We start from the raw sequence: 15,700 nt of genomic DNA, 5'->3' as shown, positions 1-15,700 counted from the left end.
TCAAAAGTAATGTGAAAGTAGGCTCAGAATTAATGATTTCAATTCTTAGAGGATTGTAAAATTTAACAAATGGTCTTTAAAAGGTAATTAGGAAATTCCAAAGAATAGGATTACATTTAATGAGATTGAGCACAGCACTGCCAGACAGCATTAAAATGAAACTTTATTTTTATAGTTAGTGTTACTTTAATGACTTTAGTTGTTAAAGAGATTTGATTGCAATTAAGAGTTAAATTCATGATTCTGCATTTTCCTTTGATCACATGAACACAGTTATGTAATTTTCATAAAAATTCTGTTCCCATTCTAAACTCATACAAACTGTATTTTGAGGTGGCATGTCTTAATCTGTGAAATCTATTCATAAATTGTATGAGCAGTCTCAGAAAATAAAAATCACACTGGAAAGAAATTATGGACAAGGACCAAAAGACAGATCCTGCACACCTTAGTTTATTACCCATACCAATAGGTTCACTTTTACTGCCAGCCTCCTGTCTTATATGCTTACTTAAGCAGCAGTAATTTCATAACAAAACACCCAAAACAAGCAGTTCTGAGCTAAACTTTGCTGATGTAACTGATGTTATCAAAATTAAAAATTTGGCACTTAGTGCCATGGTCTGGTTGATTGCTTAGGGCTGGGTGATCTTGGAGGTCTCTTCCAACCTGGTTGATTCTATGATTCTATATGTGAATATAAGCAGTTAACAACATTAAGCTTGGTTTACCCACACCAGAGCAAGGACTTAAGAGATTTTCCCCTCTTCCCCCTGTTGACACTTCACCCTGTTTCCCTTTGATCCCTTCTGAAAAGTACATTTAATTAAAAAAAAAAATCTGCTTTTCTTGGAGCTCATGTTCAGTTCTCTTGTAGTTTCTCATCACATAACCTTAGAACCTTCTGAAGTATATGTCCTGATTTTGCAGGTACTGCTTGCATTGTGTTCCATCAAATTTGACACTGTAGAATGCCACGGGTTCCCCTGAAAAATTCTTGTTTTACATTTGTTTGACATTTATTTTACATTTCCAAATAAAGCAATGTTCACCTACTTCCAAGTAATAGGGAAAAGAAAATAAATTGCATCAGAAACTCAAACCCTTTAAGAGTATCTGCATTTATTACTCATCCATCATCAAGCTCCTTTGATATGCAGGCCACACTGAATTTTCTACAGCACTAATTAAAAATTTTGGAAAGCATTAGTTATCTCAATCTTTATTACACCTAGTTAATCTTTATTGCACCTTTATCCTACCATCGGGATACGAGCAGTAACTACCTTACAGCCCATTAAAGGAGAATGTTCTGTAGACAAAACATTTATTTTCATATTTTATAAGAGCAGAGCATTTAGCAAAGTAATTTAAATTAGACATCAACCTCTCTGTTTCTTCTGCTTTTCCCTGCCGTAGGTAGCAGCTGTCCTCTCTGCCCACCCACAGAAGGATTCACGATCTTGGTCTTGTTGACAAAGTCACAGGGGTTTTGTTGTTAGGCTTTGTTTTTGTTTAAATCCACTATAACAACAACTTGGAAAGGATTTAAAGCACCGAAACACAGATTTCACAAAACCCAAACCAAACAATAAATACCCAACCAAAAAAAAAAAAAGCTCAAAAAACCAAACCCAACAAAAACCAGCAGAAAAACAAGCAAGCACTTCATCTCCTTTGGTAAATTAAAAAAAAAAAAAAAAAAAAAAAAGAGACAACAAAATACCCTAGAAACCTAGCTTGCTGGGCAGAATAAGCAAGATAGAACATGACAACAGAAGCAAATGTTAATAATTTTTAATTTAACTATTATCTTTTTCCTGTTCATAATGTCACTACAGAATATATCTATTCAGTACAATTCATTATTTGATAAAAAGATTGTTGGCCAGGTTCTCAAGTGAAAACCAGCCAATTTTTCTTGTAGAAAAGTCTCAAGACATAATTTAGGACAGACTTCAAATAGGGGTTGGGCAGGGAGGAAGCTTCTGTTTAATATTTTATATCTACTACAGCCATTATAATGCCTATAGCACAGAATTATTCACATTCAACTTCATTCACTCATTTTCTTTACTATATTGATTCAGATCTTTGAGCAAACAGGAACCAGCATACCAGAGATTCCAATGTGAAAAGGAGGAAATCCTTTATTTAGACTCCAATACAAATTCTGAACCATAGCTAAAGGAGATACTTGTCCTTCTCTGCAAACCTTGAGGACACTGCTGCTGCCACTAAGAGAGCATAACCAAAAGTTGCAATGAGACTACAAAACAGCTTCAGTTGTAACCAGATACTTTTCACTTGGTACACAACCCCTTACTTTCAACTCTCCACACTGTGCTGTACTGTGGGGATGCAGACAGTGACAAAATAGTTTCCAAAAAGAATATATACCTCAAAAGAACTTGGTATAACATTAAGCTGTTATAAGCATTAAGCAGAATACAAAGAGGGAGTAATCTCCCAGTCCGAGGGAGACCAGCATTGACCATAATTCAGAGGAAAGACAAAAAGAGGAAATGTCCTGCCTCCCCTCAATTGTTCAGCAATTTTAAAGAAAAGGGTGGCAGCCAAAGAAAAAATAAGATTTGCAGGTTAAGACTGAGATGAGGATCAGTTCTGATATTAGACCTGTGCTTATAAATCTCTAAGAAAAATAAGGTTCAATAAAAGAGGAAACATTGCCAGACTCCCAAGTAGTCTTCAATGTCAGTAAGAACATGTCCTTGCAGACTTACAAGCAGGAAAGTTGACATGACACCTTCTACTGTAGCTTTCAGACACTGTCAGAATTAAAAGTAGACTTAATTTCAAATGTAGTAGCAAGATATTTTGAGAGATTTATATTATTTGTAATTTAAAAAGCATATGTAAAACACTTCAGAAGTGGCTCTGCTGCTCTGGACAGTGGACAGAACAATAGTTCTAAGAGACAGCTACTAGAACTTAATTTTTGATCTCTCTAAAAACTGTTCTTTCTTTGAAGAGTGATGTAATCCTAGCTGTCACACATGGACATTTAAGTATGGAATTGGTATGAATATTGGTGTTTTTCAGACACTGAAGCTTATCTGAGTGCCCTTCTTTTTTTCAAGACACTACATCAAAAATTGATCCAGATAGCAGCTGTTACTCAGAATCATGCTGGCAACAGTTTGGGAGAGTTTATAGTTTGCATCCTTAGAGAGAAAATTCAGAGGGAATAAGTCCCTATAAAAGAAGATAACATCCAGCTTGGAAAAATGTTTGTCACTGCCTCATTTGGTATCAACTTAAATGTTTTATAACATAAGAATAATACCCAAGACTAATACATAGAAACAACTGTCACTTTCAGAAGACTGCCATGTTCTCATTTCTTAACCATACATTTAAGATGCACAAGAGAACCTAGTAAGATGCTCACCAAATCATCACGTAAAGCTAAATCCACAGTAAATGTGTAACCTGCAGGTCAAAACACTGCTTTACTAGTATGCAATATCAAACACCTAACCAGCATCTGGGAGAGTGGCTAGCAGTCAGCTAATGAATAAATAAACTTGGAACACTTCCTGGATTATCAGAAGCAAACAATATGAAGCTTTCTGCAAGGAAGGGAGAGGTAGCTGACAGCGGCTAGAGAAAATCAGTTATCAGAAAATGCCAGTTCACTAAACCTCCTAGTCTGATGGGCTTTTTTTTCCCCCCACACAAACTGTTCTGAAATGAAGAACAAGAGAAAAATCGTCCTTATCTCCCAGTAGATTCAATTACCTCAAATTTGTTGATTTCTACTTTATTTTTAAAAGCTTGAAATTGATTGAAATCCTACAACTAGACTACACTAATCTGTTGCTTCCCTGAAATCAGCTTACACATTTCAGCTTCTGAAGCTACAGAATGAAAGGTATCTTGTATCCAGGTGCCAAATTACAACACAGTAGGTGAACGATCAATCCTTTAAATCACATTATTGCATTGAAGCATTTACTTCCAAACACTCAATAACTTAAAACAATTTAACTCAAATTAATTTATTAAAGATACTTTTAATAGTCCTAGATATACCATAATTTCACCTAGACATGAGTGCAACATACCTTTAAACTAGCAGTTCATTTAAGTTTGTCATAAGGTTACTTTTCTGCATTTTTTAACACCTGTGCCATGTATTTGCACATTAAATCTTATTTTTATAAATACCTAGTATTATAGTCTGCATTTGCGGCAGGAGGGAAACTCCTGCAGGACCCAGAAAATTCTCACTTCCAGCATTCTGGAGACCTTCATATGAAGTTATTTATCTGGTACAAACTTCTTTATCAGTCTCATAGTTTATCAAAGTTACTCACATCCTACACAAAGAGCAAAACAGCCTTTATTACTAATTTGCAAGATTGAGAATGAAGGGGGAGAAAGTATCAGAGAGATATATAGGTAGAGATATACAACTGATGGAGCTGTTGAGTATCCAGCCTGCAACTGATCTGTAAGCCACGTAGGAAATAAATAAAAAGGCTTTGAGAAAACATGTTCTGTTAATATCAGTTTCCTCAAAGTGATTTCTCAGAAGAGAGACTGAAAAGATGCCAAGAAATTACTTCAAATCACATCAAGCGCCAGCCCTCAAAATGCTACTAGACATGATAACCTGAAGCACAGGCCTTACTGGGCTTGGGCCAGCAAAATCCCTTCTTGAACTGTGGGACAAGTATTCTTTAAGTCACCAATTAAGAGGCATATTCAGCAAGACCACACATTTCAGTAAGTGAAATTACCCCACTAAAGCACAGGACTGTTCATCAGGAAACAGTATGGTGGGTTTCTCTTACAGCTTCTTTACTGAAGTCTCACTGCAGAAAGCATTGATTAGTTAAATAAGAAATCCATGATCCCTTGAATTTTCATTTCGCTTCCTAAAGGTTTGCGGGACAAGGAGTTCTTATGAGAAATTACAATAGTTGACAATAATTCAGATATGACTGATTTATAGACAAATGCCTTCTCAAAAAGTCCGATATTTGTAGGACTGTAATGTGAACCCTCCAGCAAAACCCTCATGTTTCAATCAGAAGCCCTTTTTAAAGAAAACACCTTGCTCTCTGCAAGTGAAATACAGAGGACACCACATGCAGAAGTATCCAGGACTCTGTTTCTGAGGGCTGTGCACAGAAGTTGATCCAGGGTCAGTGCAGAAATGCAGTTTTTCACATCAGCACTAAGCTCAAGGCACTCTGGACACTTCTGATATTTCAAGAAAACAACTCCTTAAATGAGATGCTTCTCATTTAAAAAGACGTATTTCTTATCAAATCCCACTTCCTCAGGGCAGAATGGATTTGTTAAGGAATCAGTAGACTTAGACAGGGGTGCAGATAGGAAAAAGAACTCTGCAATTTATTCTCACCAATCTAATGATCTTGCTGAAGAAATCCTCTCTGAGAAGGTATAACCGTCAGCATTCCAACAGAGAAGGCCAGTATCAGTTTGGGGAGGGCTGGTTGTTGCTATTTAAAAAGCAGTAAGGAATTACACTACAGTAAGGCAAACAAGGAAAAAGGGAAAGAAAAGTCAAACTCAAGAGCCACCGCACATTTCTCAGCTCCACATTTGACAGCTGAGAGGACTTGATGACACAGAAGAGGAGTGTGTGTTCTTGGACACTGCTATAGCAGGCTGGTATCAAGTGCCTATAGCATATACACCAGTTACAAGCTAGGACAGATGTTTGAATTGACATCTCAAGACAAAACTTTGTCAAGCCTGAGGGGAATTTGCATAATGCACATAAAACTTGCATGGAACTGGAAAAAGAAGGAAGAGAACAAACAATGCTGAAGGAGATGTTCCAGCCTGGAGAAGGGTTATTAGATGATTTCCTTAGGAGTAAGTTTTCTTTTCCTAAATACATAATATTACTAATGAAAACATGTACACAAGTATATCTGAAGTTCTGACTGATTGCATCAGCAAGGAATATAGACTCATAGAATAGTTTTGGTTGGAAAAGACCTTTAGGGTCATCAGGGCCAACCATTAACTAATTCTGCAGAGCCTGGTACTAAACCATGTCCCTCAGCACCACATTTCTGCATCCCTTCCAGGGATGGGAACTCAACTGTGGGAACTCCCTGGGGAGTCTTTGATAACCCTTTCAGTGAAGAGTTTTCTTCTAATCGTGAAGACCCTCCGTATAGAAACTTGTAAATATCAAGAGCTGGGATAAAACTATTTGTGGAGACAGATAAAGTTGTCAGTATTACTTTGATGTTACTGACAATAAATAAAAGGAAATGTTTGGAAGCACAGACAAATGGGTGGTTTTATGGAGAAGATAAGAAATGACCACTTATGAGAGTTGAAGGATGAAGAGATAGGGTGGTCCAGGAAGAACAAGAAAATTGAAGGAGTATGAACCACAATCACAGGGAAGTCCACAGTGACTGCATTATTCAACTGGTAGCACAGCAAACTTTTGAGACAGTTTGGCACAGTTGGCACTAGAGCCCCTGTACAGAGCAGTCTAAGGCAGCAGTAGGTCCTATTTTCCTTCCTTCTCATCAGATGGCTAACACCATAATGACCTACATCCAAATTACAGGTCACAAAGCAGTAGCCATTTAATAATCCTCCCTCTTAGTCAGATTTGGAGGCTTTAATAGCTACCCTTAGGTAAAGTCAAATCTTCACATTTAACTGGGCCTGCTGCGGTATGCTCTCTGTTTTGAGAGAAACAGAGGTCTGCAATCGTAAGTCAGAGTTCTTTAAAGCAGTTTTCTATAACCCACATTACATCATATCATAGAATTGTTTCAGTTGGAAAGGACCTCTAAGATCATCACGTCCAACTGTCAACCTAACACCACCATGACCATTAAACCATGCCCTGAAGTGAAATACAGCAGCCTTATTAGTTCGGTGTTAATCAAAATATGTCCAGCAGTTCTGCATGAGTAGTATTTTAAGCTGGCATTATAAAATGGTATAGTGCTTTTAAAATGGAAAATAAAACTTTTGAAAAAGATGTGCAAAGCTTTTTGACAGCAGTTATAAGAAGCAACAGCATTTTCAACCCTAATTACACTGCCCTTTGACCTATTAGCGGCTTAGCAGACTAGAAATGCACTAAAGCTAGTTTATAAAGCAGTAGATTTATGAGGTTGAGAACTATGATTTATATGTAAGATTTTAACTAGCCTTTAATTAATGATTTGAAGAAGCTGGGTACTGTGAATCGGGAAGATAAATATTTATAATCTGAAAATAAAGCATTTTTAGAAGCAGCCAGTATCATTTTAGAATAAAACACATTGCAAGACCACATTTTTTTTAACCATACAGCTCTTTAAACATCAGTAATCAATCTCTAGGTGCCACAGAAGCTAAGATGTCTCACAACTGGAAAGTAAATCCTACCAAGTTATGCAGAAACTGAACACTGAAGAACAGAGGTCACAGATTCAATGAGCTTTCCTTTACCAGCACACTTGAAAAAAAACAGTAAATTTGCTTCTAGTGACATTTACCCAACTCTTAGTCCTAGAATACAACTGATCTAAAGATGCAAGCCTGGATGGACGTTGGGAACCAAAGAATTAAAAGCAGCAGCTGACATTCCAAAAGAATCTTGCAAAGAGCAAAACATTCATCTAAGGAGGGCTTAATCCAGCTTCTCAAGATACTACACAGGAACCTGGTCTGTGCCAAAAGTAGAAACGAGAAGAAAGATGACAACCTAACACATGGGTCTTTGATCTGCAGTCACATGCTGCTGACCACACTCCATAAAAAGGAATTCAGCATCTACAGATTCACATAGTAACTTTACATCTTCAAAAAAAGTTGTTTGGCAGCTAAATTTACAGTGCCATCTTATTTTTCAGAAGTTTAATACATATGAATCACACAAACTACGTTCTGTTACAACCTCTATCAGTGTTCCAACCTATTCTACCAAGGTCCCCTCCAAACACATGGACGAGAGCAAGATTCAAGGTTAACAAAAGAGTGCAGTTCTGATTGGCACAAAAAATTTAAGCTAGTGAGGTTTATAAAGCTCTGGCTGACCTCTACACTTTACATATACACACTGAACTCTAAAGGTTAGAATAACAGCCTTGTTTGAAGCCCTGATACTTGAGTCAGATTCAAGAAGAAGGCATCCATTGTAACTATCTACGCAAAACACCCATATAATACAGCTGAAAAATAAAAAAGGCTAGGGTGGATGAGGGAAAGAAGTACTCATTTTTCCCATTTTAGCTGCAGGCAGTACAAGCCCTGGCTACTTGCCAGTAGCTGAAATACAGCTCACCAGTATAAGTGTATGATTTGATAAACTGATCAGCATGACACACTCCTGTTATTTTTTCAACATATATGTTATGCTAAACATTACATAACAACTGCTAATACTTATTAACATAGCAAGACAGTTCAGGAGACCCAAGAGTAAATTAACCCAGAGCAAAACCAACAAAAAAACCCCACAGTAGAACCCCAAACGTAAAACAGAAGAGAATTTGCTTTTACATAAGATGAGTACCACTACAAAGTCAGAACAAGGAGAAAGGTGTCATTGTTAGTTGTACTCGCTGTTGTTAGCAATCTGGTTGATTAGGATGCTGTTCTGCTAATTTGGTTAGCAGCTCACTTCAATGCTCCCCCCCCCCTTGCTAAAAAAATCCCAACAAACAAAACAAAAAAACAGAAGTCTTGTTCTCTCCAATAAAGCTATTTTTTTTCCTGACTTGGGAAAAAAATGCAGATATTTGTCAAAACTGATTAAGAAATGGACTGAAGTTAAACTAGATCCAACCTTTTATCTCCTCTTACACCTGCTCAGTTTCCCCTCTTGTTTTCTAGGTTAGTGTTAAACTACATTAGTTTTGCAGTCTAGTTTTTTGAACTTTTTGATACATGAACATGAATACCAGTCAACATAAATCATGAAGGTAGAGTGAGTCTAGAAAGAGAAACAATAATCATTAACAAAGATTACAGTAGTTCCTGGAACACTTCAAAACTGAACTGCTTCTACATACCAGTATCTAGATATAAGGCACACCAAAACCAGGATCATAGGTTATCAACACCACTGAAGATACATATACATACATGCATGCATGCACGCATACTCTGCAAGCATTGCTTTTTTCCCCAAGTGCAAAGAATTCCAGCAAAGCATTGACATATTCTGCACAGCCCATGGAATAATCTGTGTAGAGATACAGTTTTGTCTTACATAAAATTCTGCTCCATACATCCTTACAATTGCATGTTCATGAGAGATCAGTGAACTAGTGCTCCATCTGCTAGATACACAGAACTTTCTTCATCTGCCATTTAAACTAAACCTCTGGGTATCATTAACTTTTCTTATATTTTTTCCCCCAAGTAAAAATTTCTCTCAAGACTCAAACATCAACTATCTCTTCAAAAACATTTAATGACAGCAATTACTTCTTTCTCAGAGAAAAGCTGATGAGTTGATAGAGATTGTGAGAAGACATGAAGAAGCTGACTTAACAGTACATATTTGAAACAGTCCAACACAAATCAAGCAAACTCCATGTGCTTTCTCTTGTTTCAGTATAAAAACTGTTGATGTGATACACCACAGCAACTTCCAAGGACACATATACACACACGGACTATTTTCCTCTTTTGTTCAACCTGCTTAGTTCAGGGGAAATCAGGATGGTATGTTTAGGGGTGGGTTCCACTTCTGGCAGCCGACAGTGCCATAGGCAGCTAAACCACTCCAGTGGCTTATTTCTGTCACCCATCCTGCTTCTGCTGCTTAGTGCCACCCCTGTCCTTGTGCTAGCACCAGCATCCATCAGATCATGGGGTTTTGTTTCACAAGCCCCTAACTAATCTACAACAGTTGACCAGCTACTCAGTTTAAGCAGATGAGACAAGGGTCTGATGAGAGCTGATGCAAGCACACAAGCAGTAGGACATGTGGTCAGGATTGTGATTCCTCCATTCTGGTAGTAGTTCTGTCGGACTTGATGATGCAAGATGGCACTTTACTATACTCTTAGTTTGTGGTTTTATACTAAGTGTTCAATGCTAATGCTGACTTACACACTTGCCTCTGCAAGACTAGCTTGAGCTATTCCTTTACACAATATCATCTTCCCCCATTGCATCAAAAACTGTCAGTGAACCTGATCTAAATTTAATTCCTGTTCCTCTTTCAATGTTTGCAGTGTCAATGACGTTACTTCCCTGATATGTTTTATACTGAAATCACTCCAAGAATTTCACATCACAGCCCAAAGCATGACAGGAACACCTTACACCAGTATTGTTGCCTACCACCCTGGATGATGACATTACAGCCATAGCAAGCTTGTTTGCTGTTCAAAGAAGCTGGAGTACTAAGGAAGCAAGAGAGTTCAAAGCAGGTATCATTTTGAAATAATTCTTGCATACAGTCTGTTTGTGGCTTGACAAGTAATAGAGCACCAAGCCATCAAAACAGTCACTAGCAGATAGCCAGGAACATTATAGATGATATTATAATAAAACATTCTACTACTACCACTGTACACATAAAGTCATCCACACTGCAGCAGCATTACAAAAGAAAAGGAAAAAAAGTGACAGTAACCTGCTACAAAGTACTTGTACTTACAGCCAGTCACAGTGAAAGGGAGAACGCTTCTGAGAATTGTGGAATTAAAGATACAAAGTAGTTAATGCAGGAGTGTTGCAAGCCTGGGCATAGTACCAACTACAGTGGCTACAGTTCTTATGTTCGGAGTGTGGGGGGGAAACAGAATTCCTCTTAACTGGAAACTGCTCTGCATACAGCTTGTTCAAAAACAGTAAGCTGGAACAGAAGTTCAAATATTTAAAAAATAATAATAATTGAAAGTCTATATCTATCAACATGGAATTAGATGCATCAATATATCCTAGTTTAGAGAAAAAAGGTTTGAAAAAAAACATAAGTGATGAATTTGTATGCTGGATTTCGCAAGCTTGCAAAAATGGATCTTCACTTTGGTCAGACTTCAATTTTTATAACAAAGCAATACTAAGTCAGCAGAAGAACAGTAAAACCTCTATCCTTTTCCTCCCCTCAAAGACAAAGCAATAATCGATTTCTTTTAAGTAGCCAAGATATTTTAAACTTTCATTTAAAAATGAAAGATTTAGGAATGAGATTTTTCTTTTTAATGAGAGATTATTTAGAGGCTTTTACATTTTCACAGTGTAATGCAATGCCCTAGCAAGATGATTTCAACATCCATGAATGACATTACCTGGCACTTCCCATTAAAAATCCTCAAGTTACTGCTCTTAACTTTACCCATGGGATACCATGATAACAGTAAAACCCATCATCTCATGCTGAAGCTTTTCCTTGCATGCCAGGAATTACTAGGTGTCTTCTCTGTGCCTATTCATGAGAGTTATGCAGACTCAATGCACTTGCCAACACCCTACCTGTAAAGTTCAGATGACATTGGTCAGTGCTTAGAAAATCTGCGTAAAACCTGTTTCTTAAGACTGATCACAGTATGAAGGTAGATTTTCATAGCTCTATAAGCCAAAGCCTCCATAGCCAAAGCCTCTCAAGCCAATGAAGTGCATTTAACCAGTTCACATTACATAATTTTAATGAAAGAACACCAAAGTGCAATTTTTAAGCATTCTGGTATTTACCTTTGTAAGATGTCTGGCGATTTAAACCACCACATGACTCAGTTGCTGGGTAAGTTAGGTACTTAACTCTGAGCTTTCTGGCACTTTTACATAAACAAAAATTTAGAATTAGGGTATTTTGTTTGTTAGTTAGGCCACAAAGATTGTACCTAGTACAAAACATACCAGTAAGTGCTGCTGTACATGGTACTTGTTAGCATATATTATGCATGCTGCAAGATCATCCAGAGAATCGAGATCTTCAGATGCCTTCTAAAATCACTTAGTGTCAAAGCCTGATCTAGTCGTGCAAGATTTAGGTACATAAGCCCAAATAAGCACAAATCCAGGCATTCTAGGAATGTTAGTGCTCAACATGACACACACAAAGACTACCATCTGAACAGCCATTCCATACTGAGCACCTATTTAGAATTTCTGCCCATACCCATTTACAACGTGAACCGTTTTGTACCTTCATATATGTTTAGATACCAAATAAGAGAATTGTTAGTAGCACAAATGAAATTTTATCACTGATTTTCTTCTTAAACTTTTAAATGCATAAACATTTTGACCTGGGACACTAAACAATACTCCCCAGGTCACATATTAACACAATAGGCTGGGAAATCCAAGCATTTACTTCTAAAGCCCATAGAAACACTCATGCCTACAATCAGTTCTGACAAAAACAATGCAGAAATCGAGCCCTTCAAGCAGAGGTCCCTAACCATGAAGCAAACAGTATGCTGCAGGCAAACTATTTCTGTCTCACAGTTGCGGAGATGAACAATCTGTGACTATAAGTCTCAAGATGGGCAATCACTGTCTTGGAGGTGTTGTCTCCTGCTCAGTTTACCACTTCCATAAAGTAAGTGGATGAGGAATCCTTTACAGATAAAGCATTTAAAAATCCTCAAGTGATTATACTACAGACATGTAAATACCAAATTTAGTATCAATACTGTAAGTGAGATGTATCAGAGTAAGGTTGCTCATCCGAAGGCTTTAAAGAGATAATATGACATGTGCAAGGAGTCTGCACTTTCTTGCTTCACTCTCCGAACATAATGCTTGACAAATGACAGCCCAGAGAACCGTATCACCTTGGACATTCTTTTTAATTAAAATAATGCTAAGGGTAGAATGATATGAGCTTTTTGTTGATGGCAGCTTTGTTTATTTTAGGATTGACAGTAAGGTAGTTCAGAAACTGGGGGGCTATGACTATACCATATGGTTGCCATCATTTTACTATAAATTTATAATTCTTGAGAAAGGTGAGGAAAAAAATTAATGCCAAATCCATCATATTCTCCTCTCCTACCCCCACTACACTGTTATTTTAGCCATCAGCCTGACAGTGTTCAGACCTTCCTGTTAGCATTAACTTTATTAGACTCTTCAAATCCTTCAGAATACTTTGCCAAGTGAGAACAAACCAAACCATTTTTACTTTGGAAGTTAACTTCAACTAAATGTATAAGGTTGTTTTACAGAAGTTAATGCGACGGAATTTCAAAGGAGTGAAGAAAAAAAAAATCCAAACTTGTTAAGTGTACTCCACTTCCATTATCCTGACTGCTCACTTTCTGGCCACTTTGTTTACACTTTCTCTCCGATAAGGGCTGCTCAACAGGCATGCCAAGTAACAGTTCTTAACTGAGATAGCTCTTGACTAACTATTAAACTATAATCCACGTCCTTCCTCCTCAGCAGCTGCTAATCATTTCAGGGTTCCTTCCTAGTAACTAAATTTTGCATCACAACCGTACAAAGAAATCATATCCTAAATAACTTTTATTCCAAGGAGGAGAAAACTGAATGTGAAGCACCACCACGGTGCAATCAGTGTAAAATGTTTAAGTAATTAAGCTATGGTTATACACTTCACAATTCTCAGTGAAAGAACAACCCAAAAAGCAACTGTGTAGCAGTTCCCTAAACACAACATATGTACCCAGCAGAGGACCCGAGGGATGGTTAAATTGTATCTTATAGAGCATTTGTTCTATTTCTTTGCAGTCCTTGTTAGTGCTGGTTGAGCTCTCTAAACGTATCTGGCTGCTAACGTTACAACCTGAAAGTCCCTTCAGCCAACAGACTTGTAGGATTGTAGTTCAAATTTAAAACTGAAATGCCATTAAATAACCAGAGGAGCGGCCTTTTGCATATTGTGAGAGATCAGGCCGCCAGATTTAACCCTTTATCACCGCACCTGTGTAAATGAACTAGCTCTCCTATGCATTCTAATTAACACTTCTTACAGAAAGAGCGCTGTTTAATGCAATACCATACGGAAATACATAAACACTGTTCTTCTAAACAATGCTATCACCTGAAGGATTAAAAGAAATAGCTTAAGTATCATATCCTCTATACAGGTGTTCAAAAGTATTATTGGGGTGACACAACAGAAACAAGCAGCTACCAGGCTACTAAAACCACGTAAAACACTCACAAACCCAGAAAAAACTGACGGCCTGTAATGAAGTGCACCCACTTGTTCGGTGTTTACGTGTCTTTGATCTCGTCTCAGGCACAGACAGAAACACCGACGGAACCACACTGCTAACCCTCCCAGCTCATCTAGATGTGTTCCCACCGCTCAGCCACCGGGGAGGATCAGTACTGACACTAGCTCGCTCCTTGAAGATGAAGGACTGTGTTTATTTCCCCAAGAAGGGGAATGTCTGTTCAAACGACACAAATCAGCAGTTCCTGGCATCAAAGCGGTCACACACACACACTCCCAGTCCCCGAATGCACAAAGCCCCCGAAGCGTAGCGTGCCCCGGCCAGAGACGGCACACGTAACGAATGCCAGCAGTCGGAGCGGGCAGCCAGCCCGGCGGGAAGGAGCCAGGCAGCGGCGGCAGCCGTTAGCCGGGGTGTGCGCCGGGACCAGAGGCTCCGGGCCCCCGGGAGGGGCGCTTCCCGCGCGGGGCCGCCGCCGGGCACGACCGGGGAAGTCACGTGACCCGGGGGAGCTGGGGACCTGACTGCACGAGAGCCACCGGGGCAGCCCCGGGGACGGGGGGGTGTGAACGCGAAAGGAGAACGGCCGTCGCCATGACAACTTCCAGGGGGAGGGAAAACTTCAAATCCCAACCGTCAGTGCAGGAGCGGCTCCCTCTTAAAGGCGCACACACACGCACAGACAGGCGGGCTCCCTCCCCCCCTCCGCCCCCCAGGCACTGGCGATGGAGGAGGGGGCAGACACCGGTACTCACCGCGCGAATGACGAGAAGCCGAGACAAAAGGACCCGAGCCGAAAAAGGATCTCGGTCTGCAGCGAAGGGAGGGACCGAACGGCCCCAACCGAAGCTGTAACACCCACCCTCCGCTGCCCGGAGGCGGCTTAGGACCCTCGCTCTCCCCCACAGACCCCCGTCTCCGCTTCCGTCCTCCAAGAAAGCCGCTGGAGCCGCTCTTCCATCCTCGTTCCCTCCACTCCGCTCACCGAGACACCGGGGCTTAGGGCTCTTCGCACGCACCCCCCACTGAGACACCGATCCCCGACTTGCCACGCCGTTCCCCTCAAGGAGCTCCCTCCCCTGCCCTTCGGTCCCCCACGAGCAAGACACCCTGTCGTTCCCCCTTCTCTTACCCACACAGTGCATGAGCCGGTGCCGCCAGGAGTCGAGTTCTCGGCGGACTCCCCTGCGCTCCGCCGTGCAGCGGGGGCTCCGACACTGGGAGGCGGCGGCAGGAGGAGCGGGAGCCGCGGCGGCCATTCTGTCTGTTCCCTTTTCCATCTGCCTCTGACCTCACGCCCGCTCATTTACATACGAGCGCGCGCTCCCCCGGCTCCTCTCCCTCCCCCCCACCCCCCTTGCCTCGCTGAGCGCGCGCCCGCGCCCCCCACTCCCCAGCTCAGCATCCGGGGCGGGGAACGCGCGCCGCCTGGCGGGATGATTGGCGCGCGTCCCCGCGGGCCGCTCGGGCCTGGCCTTCCTCCACTGAGAACGGGCCGGTTCGGCATCCAGGCCCAAAACGGACACCCCCGCCCTCCCCACCACCGGCCCGTTTCCCGTCCGTGTCCCCCC

General features: G+C 40.4%; 1 protein-coding gene across 3 annotated transcripts in view; it reads right to left on the bottom strand.

Moving 5' to 3' along the window:
• The window catches only part of LCORL (ligand dependent nuclear receptor corepressor like), a 51,522-nt gene extending 36,113 nt beyond the window's left edge, over window positions 1-15,409 (bottom strand). For all 3 annotated transcript variants that reach the window (XM_054391594.1, XM_054391593.1, XM_054391596.1), the window contains exon 1: window positions 15,262-15,409. In XM_054391594.1, coding sequence (XP_054247569.1) covers window positions 15,262-15,409 — 148 coding nt within the window. The remainder of the gene's footprint in view (window positions 1-15,261) is intronic.
• Between the last annotated feature and the right edge of the window lie 291 nt (window positions 15,410-15,700).

This window comes from Indicator indicator, chromosome 23, assembly GCF_027791375.1.
Source record: "Indicator indicator isolate 239-I01 chromosome 23, UM_Iind_1.1, whole genome shotgun sequence".
NCBI classification, from domain to species: domain Eukaryota; kingdom Metazoa; phylum Chordata; class Aves; order Piciformes; family Indicatoridae; genus Indicator; species Indicator indicator.
This window is presented reverse-complemented; position numbering and strand designations above follow the sequence as displayed.